This window comes from Asterias amurensis, chromosome 7, assembly GCF_032118995.1.
Source record: "Asterias amurensis chromosome 7, ASM3211899v1".
In the NCBI taxonomy this organism is placed as follows: domain Eukaryota; kingdom Metazoa; phylum Echinodermata; class Asteroidea; order Forcipulatida; family Asteriidae; genus Asterias; species Asterias amurensis.
This window is the reverse complement of record NC_092654.1, coordinates 8,657,623-8,679,903: the sequence shown is the minus strand read 5'-3', so window position 1 is coordinate 8,679,903 and position 22,281 is coordinate 8,657,623. Positions and strand designations below refer to the sequence as shown.

General features: G+C 38.4%; 1 protein-coding gene across 3 annotated transcripts in view; it reads left to right on the top strand.

Annotated features, from left to right (window-relative positions):
- Positions 1–1,773: 1,773 nt before the first annotated feature.
- Positions 1,774–22,281, top strand: part of LOC139939361 (CTD small phosphatase-like protein) — a 46,501-nt gene continuing 25,993 nt past the window's right edge. For 2 of the 3 annotated variants that reach the window (XR_011786289.1, XM_071935174.1), the window contains exons 1-4: positions 1,774–2,206; positions 10,117–10,244; positions 12,600–12,635; positions 19,412–19,513. Coding sequence is in view for 2 of the 3 variants with exons in the window: in XM_071935174.1 (XP_071791275.1) it covers positions 2,131–2,206; positions 10,117–10,244; positions 12,600–12,635; positions 19,412–19,513 (342 nt within the window). In the remaining variant the exon portion in view is untranslated. The remainder of the gene's footprint in view (positions 2,207–10,116; positions 10,245–12,599; positions 12,636–19,411; positions 19,514–22,281) is intronic. The other variant, XM_071935175.1, reaches the window with a different exon arrangement.

Sequence of the window (22,281 nt, the reverse complement as noted above, 5' to 3'; positions counted from 1 at the left end):
GGAAATCAATATTATCTGGGTAAGCTACGTATTACAGGCCTAGCTGCTTTTTACATCCACTCTTGCACCCCTTGTAGTGTCCTTCCGATCATTTTACATGCCACTAGAGGGGAAAGACCTAAAACATTCTCCCGAGGTGCACAGCCGTGAACTCACAGTGAACGTCACTGTGCTGTAATTTAATAGTCCAAGAATCATGTCCGAAGCTTTGCATACAGTGCCTATAATTATGCTAATGGTAAGGAAACTATAGTGGTAAACTTGCGGGTAAAAACCATAGAGATAATAATGATAAAACCAAGTATTATAGCTCTGAGGGAAAACCACCGGGAAACAAGGGCCCAATTTCATGGCTCTGCTTACCGTAAGCACAGAATCGGCGCTTACGGAAGCAGAGAATTCTGTGCTTACGGCAAGCGTGTTTCACGGGCTAGCGGCGAATTTTGGCTTCTGCGCGTGCGTACTCCACTTTATTAGGCATTCTACGCTTACAAGGCTAGCGCAGAAATTCGGCGCTTGCACGTAAGCGGGGAATCGTGATCGTAAGCGCAGAATTCGGCGGTAAGCAGAGCCATGAAATTGGGCCCAGTACTTGTTTCCGCCGGAGATTCTGTCCCCCATGGTAAATAATTATGGGCTGAAGGTAGGAGGATGATTCAAAAGAGGGCGCTGTCAAAAGATTTGTGTGCACAAAATATATGTTAAAATAATATTATCAGTGGGCTTTAAAATGGCGTTCATTGACCAGCAATGTGATGAGTAAAACGGAGCGGGAAAAGGAGTGGGCTATTTTTTCAAAATGGAGTTAGGTCTGAGATGGTGCTTGGGGACATGGTCAGCAATTTGCAACCGTGAAGAAATCCAAAGCCGGACCATGCCACACTTCCATGCAGAGGGGTGCCAAAAAGGGGGTGTTTGTGATTAATTGGTCAGGAGGGGGCTGGACTTGATTTCAAATTTGAAATCGCGGTTATTTATCTTCATCAGCTAGCTATATACTACCAAAAATGCTGTCACACGCCCTTTAAACTCGCAATCTTAAACGGAGGTTAAGCCACAAGAGGGCGCTACTCAGGCTATTTGAGCCACAGAGTCTGTGATTTGAGCGGAGTGGCTACCACGAAGAAAATCCAGATCGGGTGTCTATGAGGGGCATGATAAAAACTTTGTCAACAATCCTTAATAGGTCTTGCCGGTTTGTCAATTCTCAATAGTAGATGTAAACAAAAATGATAAAACTATAGGCGGGAAAAAAAACCTGAAATTAACCCAGGCATTACCTCCCTATTCAAACAACATTATTAAAACAACAATGGGAAAAAAGTGCAAAACAAACCCTCTTTATCTCTGAAAAAATCTTTGGGAAGTGTCGCTCAGCCCATGGAGGAAAAATTAATTGTTCCTCCACACTCAGCCCTACCGGTGTTTAAATACCTTTGTTTTGTTCGATTGCTGAGCATGCTTAACCCCATGACCATGCACATCACAAAACATGAACCCTTCGTTATTTGTTTTCACTAAAACGGGATATGCATGGAGTCACTGCAGCGAGCGCCCTCTTGAAGATTTCGGTCTCTTTCAAATTCACTCCTCTAAACTTGTTTTATTATTATTATTTTGTTTTATATAATGTGAATAGCCCCCCCCCCCCCCACACACACACATACGCGAACCGTTCCAGCAAAGCAACAACGTTTGTCGAGTGAGGGCGTCTTTCAAATCAGGTTTTCGAGGTCAACATTTTTATCACAGCAAAATGTCAATGTGCTAGATTGGTGGTTTCTAGTAGCCCCAAGTTTTGTTTTGGCGCTAAAAAATAGCTTTACACGTATCTTCCGATCCGTTACCCGATGACAACTAAATTTACACAAGGAATTATGTTTACTGCAGATGGTATGAAATAATGCTCTTAATATTGTATGTGCAAGGCTTTTGCCCCTAGAAAAGAACACATACACGGTTTATTTACATCCGGCGAAGGACATTAGAAACCGTCGATATAAAATCAGTAGTATCTTTCATGGGTAGGTTGACCTGAGCATCCATCTTGGAAGTTTATTCCTTGTTTTCTCTTCAATTTCGTTGGAATTTTATGTGTCTTGGAGGGGCAGTGAAGCCACGGCAACCTAGATGGACAATACGTCCATTATTACTCAAGTCAATCGGGATGAGGAGCCCTTGAATACCTTCCCTACTGCAGATTCGGGTGAGTTTTTGTGTTGTTTCCAAAAATCGGAAGATCGTGTCCGTGTGTGTGGTTCACATAAATTGTTTTCGAATTTTGATAGCTCGTCCCTAGCTGAAATTGTTTTTTTAGACAACACACGGTGATTGTTAATGACCTATTTATTGAGTACACTAGTTATTCATTGTTTAGGCTAGTATTAGTCAGTGTTTCGTTTCGAGGTTTAGACAGGACGTATGTGTATGAAATGAAAATATTGAGTAGGCCTACATTCATGGCTGTTCATGTTTGTCACTTGTCCTTGCCGTGGCCATTCAAGCGAGATGATTTGCGTGGCCTTGGAAATGTTGGTCGTTTTATTTTTCGATGGTCAATCAACACTTGTTATGGTTGTGTTGTAGGTTTTATCTACCTCCATGGTATGGTTTTATCATGGAGAAATTGCTCCATGGTTTTATGGAGCTTGGTTAATAGGCTAGTTGTATTAAAGTTAACCCTGTCTTTAATAATTGACTTTGATTTTTTTGAGAAATGGTGTGTTTTTATAACGCCAAAGTATAGACTTTTGGTGTGGTTTAACCATGCCATGTGAACTGGTTCTTCCTACAACGTATCCTATTCCTAGACCTTACGACATTGTACGATACAAGTGATAAGACACAACACATTGGTGCCCATTCGGTAGGCATCAGACCTAAAAACCTAGTGTCTTTTATTTGACTTATTACAGCCTGCTTATTAATTTAGAATGTTTACTTGTATTTAGTTGCGATACGGGAAAGTAATCCTCCGGGAGGAGGGCTACATTATCGCAACTAGTTTAGTATGGACTGCGCGATTGCAAATATTGATGTAATTATTGCTAAAAACAATTTCTTTTGGCAGGTTTGATAAATTTGTTTCTTTCATTCAGGAACAGAAGTTGGTTTCAGTCCAACTCTAACTCTAGATTAATGTAAGTATAACCGTGGTCTAACTAAGTAAAGATACAAAAAATACAATGTAAGTTTCTAATGTGGAATATTTTAAAACTAAACAATATAAGAAGGATACCAATGACAGGGGCAGCAGTGGCGAGGGGCATGTACATGTACTCCAAGTTGACTGACATCAGCATAGAAACTGCTGTACTGCCTGACTGACACACTGTAAACATCAACTGCACTGTTTTTACCTTATCCCCCTTCACCTTAAAGCCATTGGACCCTTTCGGTTCAGAAAAAAAATAAAAGTTCACAGATTTACAAATAACTTACAGGGTTTACAGGAGGCAATGGTGAAAGACTTCTCTTGAAATATTATCTCGTGAAATGCTTTACTTTTTGAGAAAACAGCAAAACAATATAAATTCTCGTTAACGAGAATTACGGATTTATTTTAAACACATGTCATGACACGGCAAAACGCGCGGAAACAAGGATGGGGTTTTCCGTTGTTTTCTCCCGACTCCGATGACCGATTGAGTCTAAATTTTCATAGGTTTGTTATTTTGATATAGAAGTTGTGGTACACAAAGTGTGGGCCTTGGACAACACTGTTTACCGAAAGGGTCCAATGGCTTTAAAGGGGCACTGTCATCATGATCAAAGCAGGCCTAGGGCTGTACAAAGAAACTATGAACTCTTACGCCGTTACTGCATGCGCCCCCCTCCCTTCATTAATGGAGGGCACACGTGTAGTAACCGGGTGGAAGTTCATAATATACAGCCACAGGCTTACTTTGATCATGATGACACTCATGACCAGTGTTGTAGCCATGGTGGGCGGCGCCGCCGGGCAGGCCTCCCCTAAACTACAAATTTCAGCCAGCACTCTGAGCAAAATGCACTATGCTGCCCCCAGCACAGATATCTCATAGATTGCACTTTGAATAGCAATGATGGCCCCCATATCTAAACATGAATAATTTTGTTGAACCGCTCGCCCATGGTGGACTTAAAGGAACACGTTGCCTTGGATCGGACGAGTTGGTCAAAACAAAAGCGTTTGTAACTGTTTTTTTATAAAACGCATATGGTTAGAAAGATGTTTTAAAAGTAGAAGACAATGATCCACACAAGTTTGCCTCGAAATTGCGTGGTTTTCCTTCTACTGTGCGAACTAACATGGTCGGCCATTTATGGGAGTCAAAATTTTGACCCCCATAAATGGCCTACGTGTTAGTCGACGAGGTAAAAGGAAAACCACGCAATTTCGAGGCATGTTTGTGTGGATCATTGTATTCTACTTTTACAACATCTTTCTACCCATATGCATTTTATAAAAAATGGTTACAAACGCTTTTCAAAGACCAACTCGACCGATCCAAGGCAACGTGTTCCTTTAATTGGATTTAGAGCCCACCACTAAAATTGGTCTCCAGCTACAACACTGGCTGCTCATCATGACAGTGCTCCTTTAAATGTGGACACTAAGGTGGTCAAGTAATCTGTTGCATGCATCGACGACCCGACTGACCGTTTTGTTTACACCCGCCGCGCATGAGTGTTTTGCATCCAATGGCGAGCTATTTTCTACGAGGACACCACGAATCTTCAAACATATGACGCCTGTCAATTGACAAGTTCTTTGAATGTGTTCCGTTTTTTGTTTCTATCCTGGTGACTCGGAATTGTACTGAACACTTTTCCTAATCTTCTAGGAATGTAGTACATTATTTTAAATTCCCTTAAAATATTTTGCACTATAAGTTGTTAGGTGAGGTTGGGTGTGATATGGACTTTATCTAGTCGAGGAGTCTGTATCAAGTGACGGCGCTATGTCCGAATGTTTCACTGTTCACAACTGCAGAATCAAGTCTGTAAGTTTACTTTAAAAAAGTTTTTGAAAGTAGGGTCATACATGTATGAAAGTGGGGTCATACATGTATTTCTTGAGAACTTTACTGCCAATAAATCAACATTACATGACAAAAAACCACATCATGACATCACCTTTAAGCACAAGTGGAGCATTAAAACTAGTGTACCATATTACCATATAACTGTCAGTGTTACATTGTCTCTGCTCTTGTGGTTGTGTTGTGTTGATTTTTTTTAACAACAGAGAAACATAACACCTTTATTGTTGACCTGGGATTAAGGCCACATCAATCACCAGGCACCTCACCACATCAGTAGCCTATAGTTTTCCTGATGGTTGTTTTTTTTGGCCATGCAATAGTATAATTTTGTTTGTGGTATTTTTGAATGTTACTGTTATAAATTACTTAATCCTAGTACGACCACTGTCAAGTGTTCCTTCTTTTGGGTTAAAAAACTACAGACATTTTTAACCTTTATTTTAAAACAAAGATTGAGTGAGCACATTCAAAATAAATTACCTAATTAAACAACTTGTTTATAAAGACTTTATGAATTAAGTATTATGAAACATTTTTGAAAAAAAAAATTAATGTGTGTTTAAGCCCTATTAGTAGACACTTGAAAATAAGGTTACTTAAAAGTACTACAACTAATTAAATAACAGGTGATAACAATTTGTATTGTTAAAATCAAATTAAATAACACATTCCAGGATGTTTGTTTTATGAGTGCAACTTTTGATGCATTTTCACCTGTGTCAGTTTATGAACAACACTTCCTGTCTGATTGAGACAAACTCTTCAGAGGTTTGCTCGTCCAATTCATTAAGAATGTACTATTCAAAGTATGGCTGCATGAAATGATACCCAAGTTGAAATACAATTTCTGTTATTTTTTACTCCCCAATTTGTCAGTTAATTTTAAGCAGGGTGGTTCTTAGTGTGAGAAGAAAACATCAAACAAACAACAATGCAAATAAACTTAACTGAAAATTAATTTAGAGTTTTACAAATAATAATCTGGGCTGGGTAGAAAAATGCTTGCACATAATGTGGGTGCATGTATATGAGAAATACCACATGTAATCCTCCAACATGGAGTACGACAAACAAGTTTATTTTGTTCATCAGCTTCTTAACCAGATTTTGTAGGAAATAACAAAGCAGGAACAGAAAACCACAGAAGTACATGTACATGTAAAATACTCCACCACATATTGACAGCGTTAGGCCTGGGTGACTTTCTGTCCCACAAAATGTGGACCAGGCTGTAGTACTAAATGAATCCCAATGGTATTGTGGTATTTTCCAGCAATGCTGTTATTGTTATTGTGTCAATAGTTTTAGTGAGACATTTCTATTCAGAAAGTTGTTGGGGGAAGAGCTTTGATCAGGAGAAGAAGACTTGGTTTGGGCGATGGTTTGGGTTTGATGTTTTGGGGGCGTCAAGAAGAGGCCCTGGGGGCGCCAAGAAGAGGCCCTTGGGGAAATTTAGTAGGAGGAGTGGCTTTATTGAAGGTAGGGTCAACATGTGGTAATGACCCCGTAAAAACAAATTGTATAATTTCTGAACTAAAAGCTTTGAAAATATGATAGTGGTAGAGGATAACAACCATCCTGAGAAATTATTTTGTCTGAAATGCCCCATTGATTGCCCCTTTGATAAAACTTTTGAATCTGAAACGATTCATTTATAAATCGTTTGTTTCTCAGATTTCTGGGTAAAATGCTGTGTAAAGAGATGCATTTGGTACCTGCTGTCGAGAGTCACCTTGCTATACATGGATGATTCAACATTTATGTAAAAATATTGTGACAGGTTTTTTTTGCATAGCAAGTTGGGAATGTATTCAACTGAAACTTTCACATGTGATTTTTATTATGTTTCTTCCCAATTTTGCCTATAAATATTAAATAAGCATTACGTTGACAAACAACTAACGATGACCCTGTTCATGGAAATGTACCTTTAAAAGGAAAAGGTTCCTCAGTCAGTTGTGTCTAACTCAGAAGCTTCATTTTTTTGTGTGTTAAAGGCAGTGGACACTATTGGTAATTACTCAAAATAATTATTAGCATAAAACCTTACTTGGTAGCGAGTAATGGGGAGAGGTTGTAGTATAAAACATTGTGAGAAACGGCTGCCTCTGAAGTGGAGTAGTTTTTTGAGGAAGAAGTAGTTTTCCACGAATTTGATTTTGAGACCTCAAGTTTAGAATTTGAGGTTTCGAAATCAACCATCTAAACGCACACAACTTCATGTGACAAGGGTGTTTTTGTCTTTCATAGTTATCTCGCAACTCCGATGACCAATCAAGCTCAAATTTTCACAGGTTTGTTATTTTATGCATTTGTTGAGATACACCAAGTGAGAAGACTGAATTACCAGTAGTGTCCACTGTCTTTAAAGCTAAAATAATTTTGCTCAAGTGTAAATCTTCCAGTATAGTTCGTTGAATCTGAACGTATTTTCCAGTGATTGATGACATTGGGGACCACACACACAAAAAGTATCAACTGTGGCGCAGCTGTGGCTTGCTGGCACAGTGGGTAAACAAGAATTAAAGGGGCTATGTCGTCATGGTCAAAGCATTCCTTTGGCTGTACATGGAATTATTAATTCTCATCCAGTTACTGCACACGTGCACACCTCACTCGGTATCACCTATCAGGGATCATGTGACTTCTACATTTTTAACCGAAAATCCGTTTTTTTTTACCATCACCTCCCCCCCCCCACAAAATAAGAAAATAATTATTATTTATTTATTTATATATTTTTATAAATAAGATTGCAGAGTAGGGCTTTCAAAACCAAAGATAAATGTATGTTGAGCGGGCTTCGCACTCAGAAGGTTGCGCACTCGCAAGCTGTCATGCTTTGCGCTCGCAAGCTTTCACGCTTTGTGCTCATAGTCAACAGCCTATCACATCCCTGATCTACGGAGAGCCCGCGCGCTGTTATTTTATTGTTGTTTTACGTTATACAGCCACAGGCCTGCTTTAATCATGACAAGACAGCCCCTTTAAAGGTATAGAGCGGGGCTTATGCAATTCTGTGAATGCATCATTCCAAGCCTATTCAAATATACAGAAAAGGCATTTGTTGGTGAGATCTTCTGATCAAGGATTGTGCCCATTGTTTTTTCTTGGTAAACATGTAGCAGTTGTGTGAACCACTGGGTGAAGGAAGGATTGTTATCACATGCTTTAATGATGCTCCACAGATTACTGTTGTTTTCAGTAGAAAAAATATCCACCTTTTAAAAATACATATATCAACACATAGAACAAGATATTTTTGGGTCTCACCAAGCGTTTGGCTTAGCTAAGGGCTGGTTCATTGCATATAAAGTAAGCCTGGCATTTAGGTGTATTTTTGTAAGCCGTTTTAATCGTCCATTTCAGAAACAATTTATAGTTTCAAAAACTTCTTCATTACAGCATTTTGACTTTGAGCGATCGTTCCATGAAAAAACATAGCAAGCATAACGAAATCAAGAGGTAAACAAATGTTGCATTAAATACTGTAAAATTATGCTGTCTGCACTTCATGGCCTTTATGGTGACTTTTTGTAGGGTTATCCGAACCATACAAATGTAACTATGTAGGCCTAATCGGATGATCAGGCGTTTAACTGTGTAGCCGGCACAGGCTTTATTAATATGTAAATCAATACAAAATATGCAGAGCACATCTCAACGAGGGGTTCGCGTAGATTCTAATGTGTTTAACTTCTGAGTCTGACAAACACAGAATAATTGTCCAAAATACAGAATTTTTGTTTGATGTCAACAACTTGCTGGACAGTATTCACCATATGTAGTACCAGTGGGAACCATGGAACTTGTGTACTGGTTGAACACAATTACATTAACAGCCTTGGCTGGTTGCCTTGGCATGGCTGGGCAGGGGTACTTGATTATTGTTGCGTTCACATACCTGTTGAGTGGTAGACCTATAATGTGTACAATTCCTGTGGTTTGTGGTTGGTAAGCCCATAGCCCACATTAATAATAGGCAGTTATAAACTACAAGGTGACCATGCCACTATTGTCATAAGCTTCATTCTATTTGTTATACATGGGGCTTCATGGTTGCAGTCATTGTACACTACAATGTGGAATTTGAACTGGCGATGATAGCGCAAGGACTTTTACAAAAGACTGTCCCCAATAATGTCATAACAACTGGCAGCTAACAGTACATGTCCTTGCATGTTGTACATGTACACTCAAAGGAGTGTGCAGAGACCTGATAAAAGTTGGCTCTTTGTGTGTACATGATGCATATAGCAACTTTGGATTAGTGTTAGTATTAGCATCATGAAAACTTGTTTCCTTTCTCTATGGTGACACAGTGTTTTTTTTATGTGCTGGTCATGCTTGAGTACTTTATCAGTTGACTGCAGATATGTTGATATGATAATGAATGAGGTACATATGATATTGTAATTAACATTTTTTTATGGGGGAGCTAGGTCTTTCCTTGATGATTCTAAGGGGTTGGGTTGAGCTGGGGGTTGAAAATGGGATTTATCTCGAATAAGTTTAAAGACACCTTCGGTAATTGTCAATGACCAGTCTTCTCACTTGGTGTATTATAACAAATCTGTGAAAATATGAACTTAATCGGTCGTCAAAGTTGCTAGAGAGTAATGGAAGAAAAAACGCCCTTGTCGCACAAGTTGCATGCTTTCAGATGCTTGAACTTGAGACCTAAGCTTGAAGGATCAAATTCAATTCAAATATTTTAGTGAGAAATTACTTTTTTTCCCAATCACTCTGTATACTTACAAAGGGAGCTGTTTCTCACAATGTTTTATACTATCAACAGCTCTCCATTGCTCGTTACCAAGTAAGTTTTTATGCTAACAATTATTTTGAGTAATTACCAATAGTGTCCAGTTAACTGAACTTGGCCCAATTTCATAGAAATGCTTTAAAAAGGGCTGATTTTGTGCTTACTTCCAGAGTTTCCATTTTTATAGCACTGTTAACGGTTAGCACACAAAAAGGCATGCTAACCTTCTGATGATGAGAAAGTTTGCTGAAGATTTGGTTCGATAATTAAATGCTTTGTCAAAGTTTTCATGACTTTATGTTATCCTTTATTTTCCCTCCCCAGCACAAACAACAGCGAGGAAACCTAGAAGTAGAAGCTTACATGTACTAAGTTCATTCTTCTGCTGTTTCGGATCAACGAGTCGAACGCCGCCCACCCCAGTTGCACCTCCTGAGGAAAATGGACAAAAGGTAAGGGTAGGAGTTGCAAGGTTCCATTTTGGGGGCTTCCAAGACCTTGTTTTTTGGGTACACCTTGGAGCAAGTTCGAGTGCGCAAGTTTAGTCGACTACTGACCAGCAACATACATGCGCAGTAATGCACTCACTCGAAACGACTTGTATGGAAGTCTAGTCAACCATACATGTAGGTACAACGGTGTTCAACACTCACTGGTTCCCCTTTACACTTTACACATGTTAGCATGGAACAGGCTATTGGGACCAGAAACCATGGTCATTAGGCTGGTTCCAAATGGTCGACCACACTAGTCAACCAATGGTAGGCTAGCCTGGGTTTAAGTCAAAATATTCAACCTTAAGTTAACCACGGTGTGCACTTGAACTTGCTCTAGGTTTGAAAAATGTTACTTAAGCTGTTTGAATTGTGCTTTGGAAGCCATTTTGAAGCTGTGTGTTTGAATGATTAGCCTGCAGCAACAGTCAAATACTTACACTATTTTCAAAAGTCAATCCAAGAATTGCTTGACTAGGGCAGCTGTTTTTTTTTCTTTTTTTTTCCCATGCATAAACCCCCATTCCTGGAAAATAACCCATGGCGTCCACACCAATTTTCAGGGTGCCCTGTGTTTTTTGCGATGGTTCCCTTCGCAATGTTCCAATTTCAAATTAAAATTGTCCTCATAGAAGTAAGCCCATCTTCTGCCAGAGAAAAATTGCTGTGCCCCTTCAAGAACAAGTTTCAAGAACTGAACACAGATAGGCCTTGCCATTTGTTTGGTCTGTTTGCATTGACTCTAGTTTGATTATTGTTTTACTTCTTCATGTTCGGTTTAAATCTTATCTGTCATTGAACAGATATGAACATAAGTGGGCGTTCTGTCTCCTTAAAGATAAGATTCCAAGTTATGTAGAATTCCTTCCCAGTCAAGACCATTTTTTTGTTTTTATTTGCATGTACATGTATGTATACCATGATGTATTAACTCTTCATTATTCTACAACATGTACATGTTACTGCAATTCATTCACCCAAACCATGCATGGTAAACTACCGTTATCACCCAGATTTGTGGCAGCTGCTGCATACTGAGCACAAGGGCCTATTCCGCTGAAGCCGTGTCGCAAAGTGTTAACTAACCAAGTTTACGAAGAAGCTGCATAATTGTTATTTTCCATAGCAGCGCAGAGTTGATCAAGCATAATTAGGCCGATACGTTGCACCAAATAAAACAAAAACAAACATAATGATAAAACCATTTAGAATGCCCTAGACTGCACAGTAGTTTTTTTTTTAAATCATAATATACTCAAACGGTCAAACTTAAAAGTTAAGGTCTATAATGGCGGTAAAAAAAAAAAAAAAAATCCTGTTTTTCATTTTCAAGATTATTTTGCCTTTTTTTATCTCAAATTAATCATTTGCGAGACCAACACCTTTTACTGCCCAACTGGTGTATTTTTTTTTTTGCAAATGTCTTTACCAAGTTGGTACAAAAAGAAATGGCCGAAATAAATTCACCAAAGAGTTGAGCGTACTTTTGCTGATTGTGTTTAGGTATGATGATATTTATGTCAAACATTAATGCAGAGTGAGTACTGAACTGCCATTTGTCGATGCATTAAAAGCTCAAACATCAAATTTATTTATTGACTTTTAGACCTGTTGTATTATGTATGGGCAGTGCTTTATGTTTGCACCGATCGGTCCTATTGTACACATCTGCATAATGAATGAATTTGCGAATATATTTAAAGACGAACCCTTTTTGTGATATCTTTTTAAAATTTGAGAAAATCTTGTTCAAAATGTTAATGATCTTCCTGAAAGCCCCAGTGAAACAGTTCAGCATACTCCTGTATGCATCGTTTTGAAAGAGCAAGGGCACCAAGGCATTTTCTCCTTGGTAAAGGGCACCCAATGAGGGGGCATGGAGGCAATCACCTTCGATACCTCAGTGTAGTATCAGAGCATCATGTCCAAGAATGTCCGAGAGGAACTCAAATTGAATTCTGGCAAATTGTAACCTTTTCCCCGCACTTAACTTGAGCAGCAGCCGTCCCAGAAAAATAATGTGCTTTTGATGCTACCGCTCCATCAAAGTCTCCTACTAGTACACACCCCCGCCTCCCCCAGCTCCCCCCCCCCCCCCCTTCCACCCGACAGCTTTTGATGTTCCAATTTTCACAGCATTCTGTGTTGCCTGTGACTCGGAAATTCATTGCACCTCCCATCAGTACATGTGAATGTGAGTGCGTGTGTATACTGTCTGTGTGTGTTGTAATGTATGTCCCATTCTTGTCGCTAATTCCGTGTCAGTTCGCTGTGCTTGACTCCTTCACTTTGTATACATTTGCTCTATTTCAGCTGCATGAGCCTGCATCAAGCTATGTCCCCTGTCCGGTAGGTGGTCACATGTATTATATTTTTTCATAAAAATCTAGTGCTGGCTGTTTGCAAGAAGTGGGGGGGGGGGGGGTGGGGGGAAATATTACAAAATGATCAGTCTTTAAAGGCACTGGACACTATTGGTAAATACTCAAAATAATTTTTAGCGTAAGAACTTACTTGGTAATGAACAATGGAGAGCTGTTGATAGTATAAAACATTGTGAGAAATGGCTCCCTCTGAAGTGACATAGTTTTGGGTCTCTCAAATATTAAATTAAAAGACAGACCTAAAGCCTTTAATTAGGCATCTGGAAGCACACAAATTGGAGTAACAAAGGTTTTTCTTCTTTCAATATCCTCTTGCGCATCCGATGACCAATTGAGTCAAAATTTTCATCGATTTGTTATTTTATGCATAAATGTTGGGATACACCAAGTGAGAATACTGGTCTTTGACAATTTGGCCTACCAAAGATGTGTCCATTGCCTTTAAGTGTCCCCATGATCTACATGTACATGTTCTGTAGGTACCTAGTTTTAAAGCTGGTAAAAATAGCCCTTTAAAATTGGACTCATGCAGTCAGCAGGAAATCAACATAAGGTTAACATGGGATGAGACCAAGCATGGCCATGTTTTGAGTGTAGAATCAGATACTGTTCGGGATTTGCTTGCTAATTTCACGAGGGATTCATTTACTCAATGTAATTTTACTTGATGCGCAAAGATGGATTTGCTTTTGTGTTCTTGTCACTCAGCGCTATAAAGAGATAAAAAAAAAACTTGGGTAAAAGGAAAAAAAAAAATACGGAAAGAAAGAGCATGTCAACCTCATCAAGAACAATTTGTTTTGACAGTGTATATTATATGAAGAAGAAAAAGAAACACACACACAAAAGGAAGTAAATAACCATTTGTGCATCGATACCAATATGTAGGTCATTTTGGTTGGTAAGCGGTTAGCAACAGCTAATTCTATTTTCTCATTTGTTTGAACAATTATAAACACTAAGCTGATGACACTTATTTTTTTTTATGTAGGGGGGGGGGGGTTGTGATTTTTAAAGAATTAGAAACCAAATTTTAGCACAGTATCTGGAATAGAACCATTCAAAGGCGCCGGTCAGAAACATTTATGAAGTGATTTTTTCTCTCTTTAGTATAATGGGTTCGACCAAACAGCCAGCATTTATCTTCCCTTGAGTGAGGGAAGAGTAGTGTGTGTTTTAACAAATAACAATCTTGCACAATGCACTTTCACATCACTTAAAATCATCACCCTGTTTATAGTGTTGTCATTTTCTTGATTCATAATCACCATAACAAAGGAGTTAAAGCACCATACACGTACACAATGGTTTCACAGCTTCCCAAATACCCGTATACATGTAAAAGCCCACATTATCACGTTTTCCCCAGTTCATTAAAAATAAACATGCAAACCCTCATACGTATCAATCAAATTCCACACTCAACACCGTCACCCGTGGTGAAATCTAGGGGTTGCGTTTTGGCGGTCGTAACCATTAACCATTTCGGTCATTGGCCAGTGGTTAATCCAAGGGCCAATTCAACCCATACTTCATTGGTTACGACAGTTTTATGAATCGGATTCCTATGTGGACTATGCAGTGCGAGTTTTAAGTGGCATGCGAGTGGTGAAAAATTCAGAATTTTTTAGATTTGTTTTGACTGCTGAAACGGCTAACCATAGGCGGACTGTTGCAGGGTGCATTCTTTTACCAGGGCCCAATTTCAGAAAGTACTGCTTGACAAATTGCTTGGCTAAGCAAAAATTGAGTGGGACACCAGGCACAAAAACTTAAACTTAATGTAATTTTGGCTGGTTGACCGTGACTGTTACAGACAGTGGACACTATTGGTAATTGTCAAAGACCAGTCTTCTCACTTGGTGATCTCAACATATGCATAAAATAACAAACCTGTGAAAGTTTGAGCTCAATTGGTCGTCGGAGTTGCAAGATAACTATGAAAGAAAAAAACACCCTTGTCACACGAAGTTGTGTGCTTTCAGATGCTTGATTTTGATAGCTGTTGATAGTATAAAACATTGTGAGAAAGGGCTCCCTCTGAAGTGATGTAGTTTTCGAGAAAGAAGTAATTTTCCACGAATTTGATTTTGAGACCACTATAAAACAAGTTAAAAGACAACAGTTTAAAAATATTGTTTAGGAGTAGTTCCTTTTAAAAAGAAACACTACTGCTATCTTGCTCTTAAAGACATTGGACACTATTGGTAATGGTCAAAGATAACAATCAAAGACCAGTCACTTCACTTGTATCTCAACATATGCATAAAATAACAAACCTGTGAAAATTTGAGCTCAATTGGTCGTTGAAGTTGCGAGATAATAATGAAAGAAAAAACACCCTTGTCACACGAAGTTGTGTGCTTTTAGATGGTTGATTTTGAGACCTCAAATTCTAAAAATAAGGTCTCAAAATCAAATTTGTGAAAAATATGAAAAATAACTTTTTTTTCTCAAAAACTATGTCACTTCAGAGGAGCCGTTTCTCACAATGTTTTATACTATCAACCTCTTCCCATTACTCGTCACCAAGGTTTTTTGCTAATAATTATTTTGAGTAATTACCAATAGTGTCCACTGTCTTTAACCCTCCCTCAATGGACCCTTCCCATGAAATATGCTAATCACATTCACGCATGCGTACAGACCCTGTTGGTTGGCAAACGCCATAGAGTTGTGCACTAAACAGACGCGCAATCGCGTCTGCGACACGCACCCATTAGCCGTGTGCAAAACAGCGCGATTTTCCCTCATTTTGCCAACCAAAACGTTAGTGCGCACGCGCTATGTGCAATTTACATATTTCATGGGAAGGGTCTATTAGGAAGTTTGTTCAACAAATCGTGAGTAAATCGAGATGGCACAAATAGTTTCTAATTAAACCAAGAGAATATTGTGCCAGTTTTACACCATTTACTCACTGGTTGATTTACACTGTGATACATTTATAGCATTGCAATATCAAGTTCTAACACAGTCGTGCAGTTGTAGTCAAATTTCTATTTTACCTTCTAAGGAAGTAATTTAAATATAGATCCCTGTCCTAAAGGAACTACACCTTTAATACGTACACCAAATTTGTTTTGAAGTGTGTGTTTGGATATGAACTAAACAATGTAGGTTTAACGCCAGCTTACATAATTTACATGTGCAAACAAGGAACATACATGTATGTACATGGGCAGTGTACATTACACACACTTAGTCGGCCAATACTAGTATTTAAACAAGTGCTGCACGTTCAGAGTACATAGTGCATTCAAGTTTTGATTTACTGTTTGTTATGGGTCGGGAATAGTTTGAATCTGAGCTCATGAGCATGTGATTTAAACATCAGATAAAAAGTTGGCAATTTGAAACACACCTCTATGAACTTTTGTGTATTGTACCAAGTACAGATGCATCAAATGTGCTTTTAAGAACATGGATTTTAAAGCAATAGGATAGTTTGGTTGTTAGGTATTAGGCTAGGATAGTATTAATCCTCGGGGGGGGGGGGGGGGGGGGGGGGGAACGATTAATATCAATATGACTACTAAGGTACAGTGTGCTGTTCCAGGCCTGGAATAACAGGCAGGCCTTGAAAGCCAGCCTCTGTTGCCCTGGTCTTGGTCTTGGCCTTGGTGTCCCTTCAAAATGTAAATGGCCTTGCCTTTTCAAAGATGAAACTCAAGATCGATGGAGAAAGTAAAAATCTTTGAAAATTATCCAAGCCAATTAACATACTCCTGACTGTTACCTAGCTAGATATTCGCTGCATTTCAGGACCAGACATCACTGCCTATTCCGATTGGGCAGCAATCAAAAAAACATGCTATATACGTTGTTTGCGTGCACAAAACTAGAAGAGAAAATATGACCTGATGAAATTTTCACCTAGGTTGATTTCTTGTTGCTACAATAAAACAAAATTTCCCTCTTGGTTGTCCTCCAGCGGTGCAATTCCAATGTCTATTGAATGTTACTGAAATGTTTATGATAAAAGATGGGTCTTCAGGTTTCTTTTTGAAAGTGTGTATTGTCTGGATGGCTCTGTTGGAATGGAGGACGGCCATCAGGATCATGGCATCAATGGCAGCCGTACTGGTTGTACATTGATGAACTCTAACCTAGTTACTGCACACTTGCTTGCACTAGCCGTCACATCACAATATAGTAACGGTGGCGCCCTTTGTGATATTTCAATCGCATGTTCGCGTGCAGTGACGGGTTCGAGATCATCATTCTTTTTACAGCTATAGACCTGCTATACGACAGGGCCCCTTTAATGCATCAGATGTTTGTTATTGCAAAAACTGCAATAAGGCCAAGAAAAATAAATAACATGTTGCTCGTCCTCGCCCGCTCCGAAAAAAGAAGCTATTTCAAATGTATCCTTAATTTTTATTGAGCAACTTCATCATCTTTCTTTCATGTAGGCCTAAGACATTACTATTTCCCCAACACAAAGATCTTGAGAAAATCACAATTTTCTTTGAAACATTTTGCCATAGATCTTTGCACCAGGGCGCGATGCCACACACACAGAATAATTTTGGAGCAAAAGCAGGGACTCTTGGAAAGAATACAAACTTGTATCGAAATGGACACAGAACGTGTCGACTTTAAACTGAATTTGAGGACATGCCGTAAAACCATAAAACCATCTTCAAATACGATATGGCGGCCATCTTACATGTAGATGGATGCCTTCTTGAAAAAAATTACAAAAAAATTGAAAACAACAAATAACAAAGACCTCTCTCTCCAACTTTTCAAAAAGTCTGGACGAGCAACATGTTATTTATTTTTCTTGGCCTAGTTATTATCCGTGAGCTTTTGCTACAGTACCAGGACTACCCGCACATGTTGATAAGAGATTATTGTTCAGGGTTTTTAAATCCAGTCAAAAAATGTGTAAATGTTTTTGGTATGGCCCTGTTTTGACCTTAGTTTTTTTCAGTGTAATATGATGGTACTATTATAATTATTATAACAACGTGGGTATTTTTAGTATTTTTAAATACCAAGTTTCAGTTGACAGATTTGGCGCCTTAGTTCATAACCTAATTATTATTAGTTATTAATATTCAAAACATGTATACCGTACAGGTACTATGTACAGTACAGTAGTTGTACTGTACATTGTACTGTATACATACATGTACTTGCACCGACAGCCAATACAAAGAAGACAAATTATTTTTGTATAACTTCAGATGAAATTCACAAAAATTGGCAAGATAATATCAATGCTCCAGATTGCTTTTAAAGCCATTGGACCCTTTTGGTAAACAGTGTTGTCCAAGGCCCACACTGTGTGTACCACAACTTCTATATCAAATAACAAACCTGTGAAAATTTAGGCTCAATCGGTCATCGGAGTCGGGAGAAAACAACGGAAAAAAACACCCTTTTTTTCGCACGTTTCGCCGTGTCATGACATGTGTTTAAAATAAATCCGTAATTCTCGTTAACGAGAATTTATATTGTTTTGCTGTTTTCTCAAAAAGTAAGAGCATTTCATGGAATAATATTTCAAGAGAAGTCTTTCACCATTGCCTTCTGTAAACCCTGTAAGTTATTTGTAAATCTGTGAGCTTTTATTTTTTTATCTGAACCGAAAGGGTCCAATGGCTTTAAAACCCAGACAAATAACAAGTAGAAAACATTCAGTGGACCTCATTTCTATTGAGTGTGCTTTGGCCAAATTTAAAGACACTGGACACTATTGGTAAGTGTCAAAGACCAGTCTTTTCACTTGCTGTATCTCAACATATGCATAAAATAATAAACCTGTGAAAGTTTGAGCTCAATTGGTAATCAAAGTTGCGAGATAGTAATGAAAGAAAAAACACCTGTGTCACACGAAGTTGTGTGCTTTCAGATGCTTGATTTCAAGACCTCAAATTCTAAATCTGAGGTCTCAAAATCAAATTCGTGGAAAATTACTTCTTTCTCGAAAACTATCCCTCTTCAGAGGGAGCCGTTTGTCACAATGTTTTAAACTACCAACCTCTTTTCATTACTCATTCCCAAGCAAGGGTTTATGCTAACAATTATTTTGAGTAACTACCAATAGTATACACTGCCTTTAAAATTCCTTCAAACATTTCAGCGTACAAAGGATTTCAGATCCAACAAACTACACATTAAGACAATGCTTACATAATGATATTTTTTGTGCTGAGGTTTTTATAGAAAGGGCTTACTACAAACAAAGAGTGCATCTTATACAGAACATGTGTGCACCTCTTACTGCGTTTGGTTGCGGAATTTACATGTATTTCACACACTCACAGCTTTATTGTTATAAAGTGCACTCTAGAGTACATGTAGGTCCGAGAATTTAATGAGTGGAATCACCAAAGAAAATGATTTATTTAAAATTTGCTGTGACGACACATTTTTCCCCTTATTAGATTAGATTAGATTAGATGAGTAGATTAGATTAGATGAGATTTATTTATTCATCATGTAAACATGAAAATATTTTCCCCCCAAAAACAGACCTAAAAATAATCGAAATAATACAATCAAGAGTAGGTAGCAGTATCGCAAAGCGTTAAACCACCATTACCAAAACGGCAAACATTTCGCACAACGATAACAAATGAAAAGAAAACAAAAAATTTCACAGACGGAAAAGACTGGGTGTTCGCCAGGGTGCAGCGCCCTCTTGAGCAACAGTTGTATTAAGCAATAGTTACTTTCCTGTTACTTTACTCTTCTTCCATGGTAACCCTTCTTTTCTCTTTGCAGACCACTCACAAGTACCTGTTGCCACCGTTACGACACATCGACGCCCACAAAAACTGTATAGTCATCGACCTAGATGAAACCCTTGTACATAGTTCGTTTAAGGTGAGTTTTCAAATTTTTTTAAACTTAAGCCTTATTCCCATTGGACTTTTTCTTCCGCTGCCCCGCGGAAAGTTACCGTGACTGGCTTTGGTGGAAATCTACCTTGCGTTCGCACTTGGACGTATGTGGTCGCGGTAGGTTTACAGCGCGGAGCTGTTCCCATTGTACTTTTTAGCAGCCGTGTTATGTTACCAAGGCTGCATGGAAGTTTTCCGCGACTTCTTTTGCTTGTGAGTTTTACATCACAGTTGCGAAAGTTGTCAAAGAGGGCAGTTTACCATGCATCCCCATTGGATTTAAATTTGTCAATCTACAGAATATTTGTGATACTTTTACAAAAATGCAAACACAGCTTTAGAGAATTTCAGATGAGATTGTTTACCAGATTTGAAATGTATGGCTAGTCTTAAAGGCAGTGGACACTATTGGTAATTGTCAAACATCAGTCTTCTCACTTGGTGTATCTCAACATATGCAAAAAATAAGTAACCTGTGAACATTTGAGCTCAATCGGTCATCATGAGATGATAATTAAAGAAGAAAACACCCTTGTCACACAAAGTTGTGTGCGTTTAGATGGTTGATTTCGAGACCTCAAGTTCTAAATCTGAGGTCTCGAAATTAAATTCGTGGAAAATTACTTCTTTCTCGAAAACTATGGCACTTCAGAGGGAGCCGTTTCTCACAATGTTTTATACCATCAACCTCTCCCTATTACTCTTCACCAAGGAAGGTTTTATGCTAATAATTATTTTGAGTAATTACCAATAGTGTCCACTGCCTTTAAGGACGTGTAACTCTTCCTTACTTGAGATAAGACTAGTCCTACCTGTGTGAAATCCACCCTAGGGATGTGAACATCAGACTTTCATGTGAATTTAGACCTTTTTATGTCTGCCTGATGAAAAAAAAAGTAGCTGAAACTTCTTTGCAAATAAATCCTCCGTTGCCCTTGTCTTGGGCTTGGTGCCCCTTCAAAATATTCCCATAGACTTTAAGATTTTCCAACGGAAGTTCCCTTTTGCAAAAAAAAAGCAAAAAAAAAGGACGGAAGTTCCCTTTTGCAAAAAAAAAAGCAAAAAAAAAAGGCCTTGCCCTTTCAAAGATGGAATTCCAGGCCTGTTCTCATGTAATCCCCAAAGCATTAATACGTCAAAAAAATGTTATCCTAGACACTTCCTGGTTGAGCTGAGAATAAGACAAATTATCCCACAGTTTTATAGACTGTTGAAAGAAACATTTTCTCCGAATTTATGGATTGGGTAAAAAAAAAACACACCTTATATCAATAGTGTTGTGGCTTTGCTGTTGCAATTGACCTTTTGTGTCCAGACTATTGAATTGAATGAAGCCTTGAGCTGTGTCTGTCTGAATTCATTTGGGGGTGGAGGGGGGGGGGGGGAGGTCAGGTTTATAAACACACTTCTACAATTCCCTGGCTTTTGTGTATTAAGTAATTTACAGCACCCTCCTTATCTTTCTGACCATAAGGGTCACTGGTGACACAGAATGTCAAAGGTCAAACCAGTTGTGCAATGTCTGAATATTGTAACGCTGGCATTACAATGAGCTGTCGTTGAGAATTTCCCTTTTGCAGTGTTCTCTGATCCAAGGAATGAATTTCTTAAGGGAGGTTAAGGGAATTGCCACGGCAATGATTTTTCATAATGTTGCTGGATGACAAATACAATTTGGGGTGTAAAAATGGTGTAAAATAGAGGCCAATTTGAAATACCATGAGTTGCTTTTGCAGCATTGTTTGATCAGACGAATGAATATCTTAAGGAAGTTTCAGGAATAGCGCGGCAATGAATTTTCATAATGATGCTGTAAACAAATGACACAAACTATGTTTTGAAAGAGAGTAACATGTACAAAGAAAACCATGGCGTAAAAGAGAGGCAAAAAATTTACAAAAATTGTATCAGTCCTGGATGTCTGTTGGGCTTTATTCCCTGCTTACTTTTATCAATCATGTAGTACCTGGAATTTTCTTCAGTGTCTGATTAAGGGTTTGGGAATAAATTCTTGGAACATGTACATGTATTAACTTATGTGAGAAGCCATGTTGTAAGGTAATGCATGATAAGAAATAATCATTAGACTTGAGTTAGTCTGCTAATGGCATACTGCTACATGTACAAGTAGCTTTATAAGTAGCTAAAAATATGGGGCGGGGGGACCCAGAAGAACTGCACAGAGCTGCCAACTTTCTGGATTCTGCAGAAAGTTCTCTGAAAAATTCAGAAATCTCTCCATGTCCTGATTAAAAAACAATATTGAAATTCTCCCTGATTTTGGAAACCTTTTCTATTGTAATGTTGAATATGTACTTAATGTAATTCTAAATATTCAATCTCTCCCTGATTGTTGTACAATGTCACCCTGATTGCAAGATGCAAACTGTTCGCAGCTGTTAATCTATAAGAAATTTGCATACATTAAGTGCAACGTGAAAATCTTTGGAGTACAGGTCATCAAGATCCAGTTTGTGATAGTTTTCCAATGTCTGATTATGATTAAATGAAGATATGAATGGCATGCTGTCTCATTAAAGGCACTGGACACTATCCGTAATTACTCAAAATAATTGTTAGCATAAAAAACTTAATTGGTAACTAGCAATGGAGAGCTGTTGATAGGATAAAACATTATGAGAAACGGCTCTCCCTGAAGTAATGTAGTTTACGAGAAAGAGGTAATGTTTAGTAGACTCAAATAATATTAAAAGACTTCAGGTCTGAAGCCTTTTAAAGGCATCTGAAAGC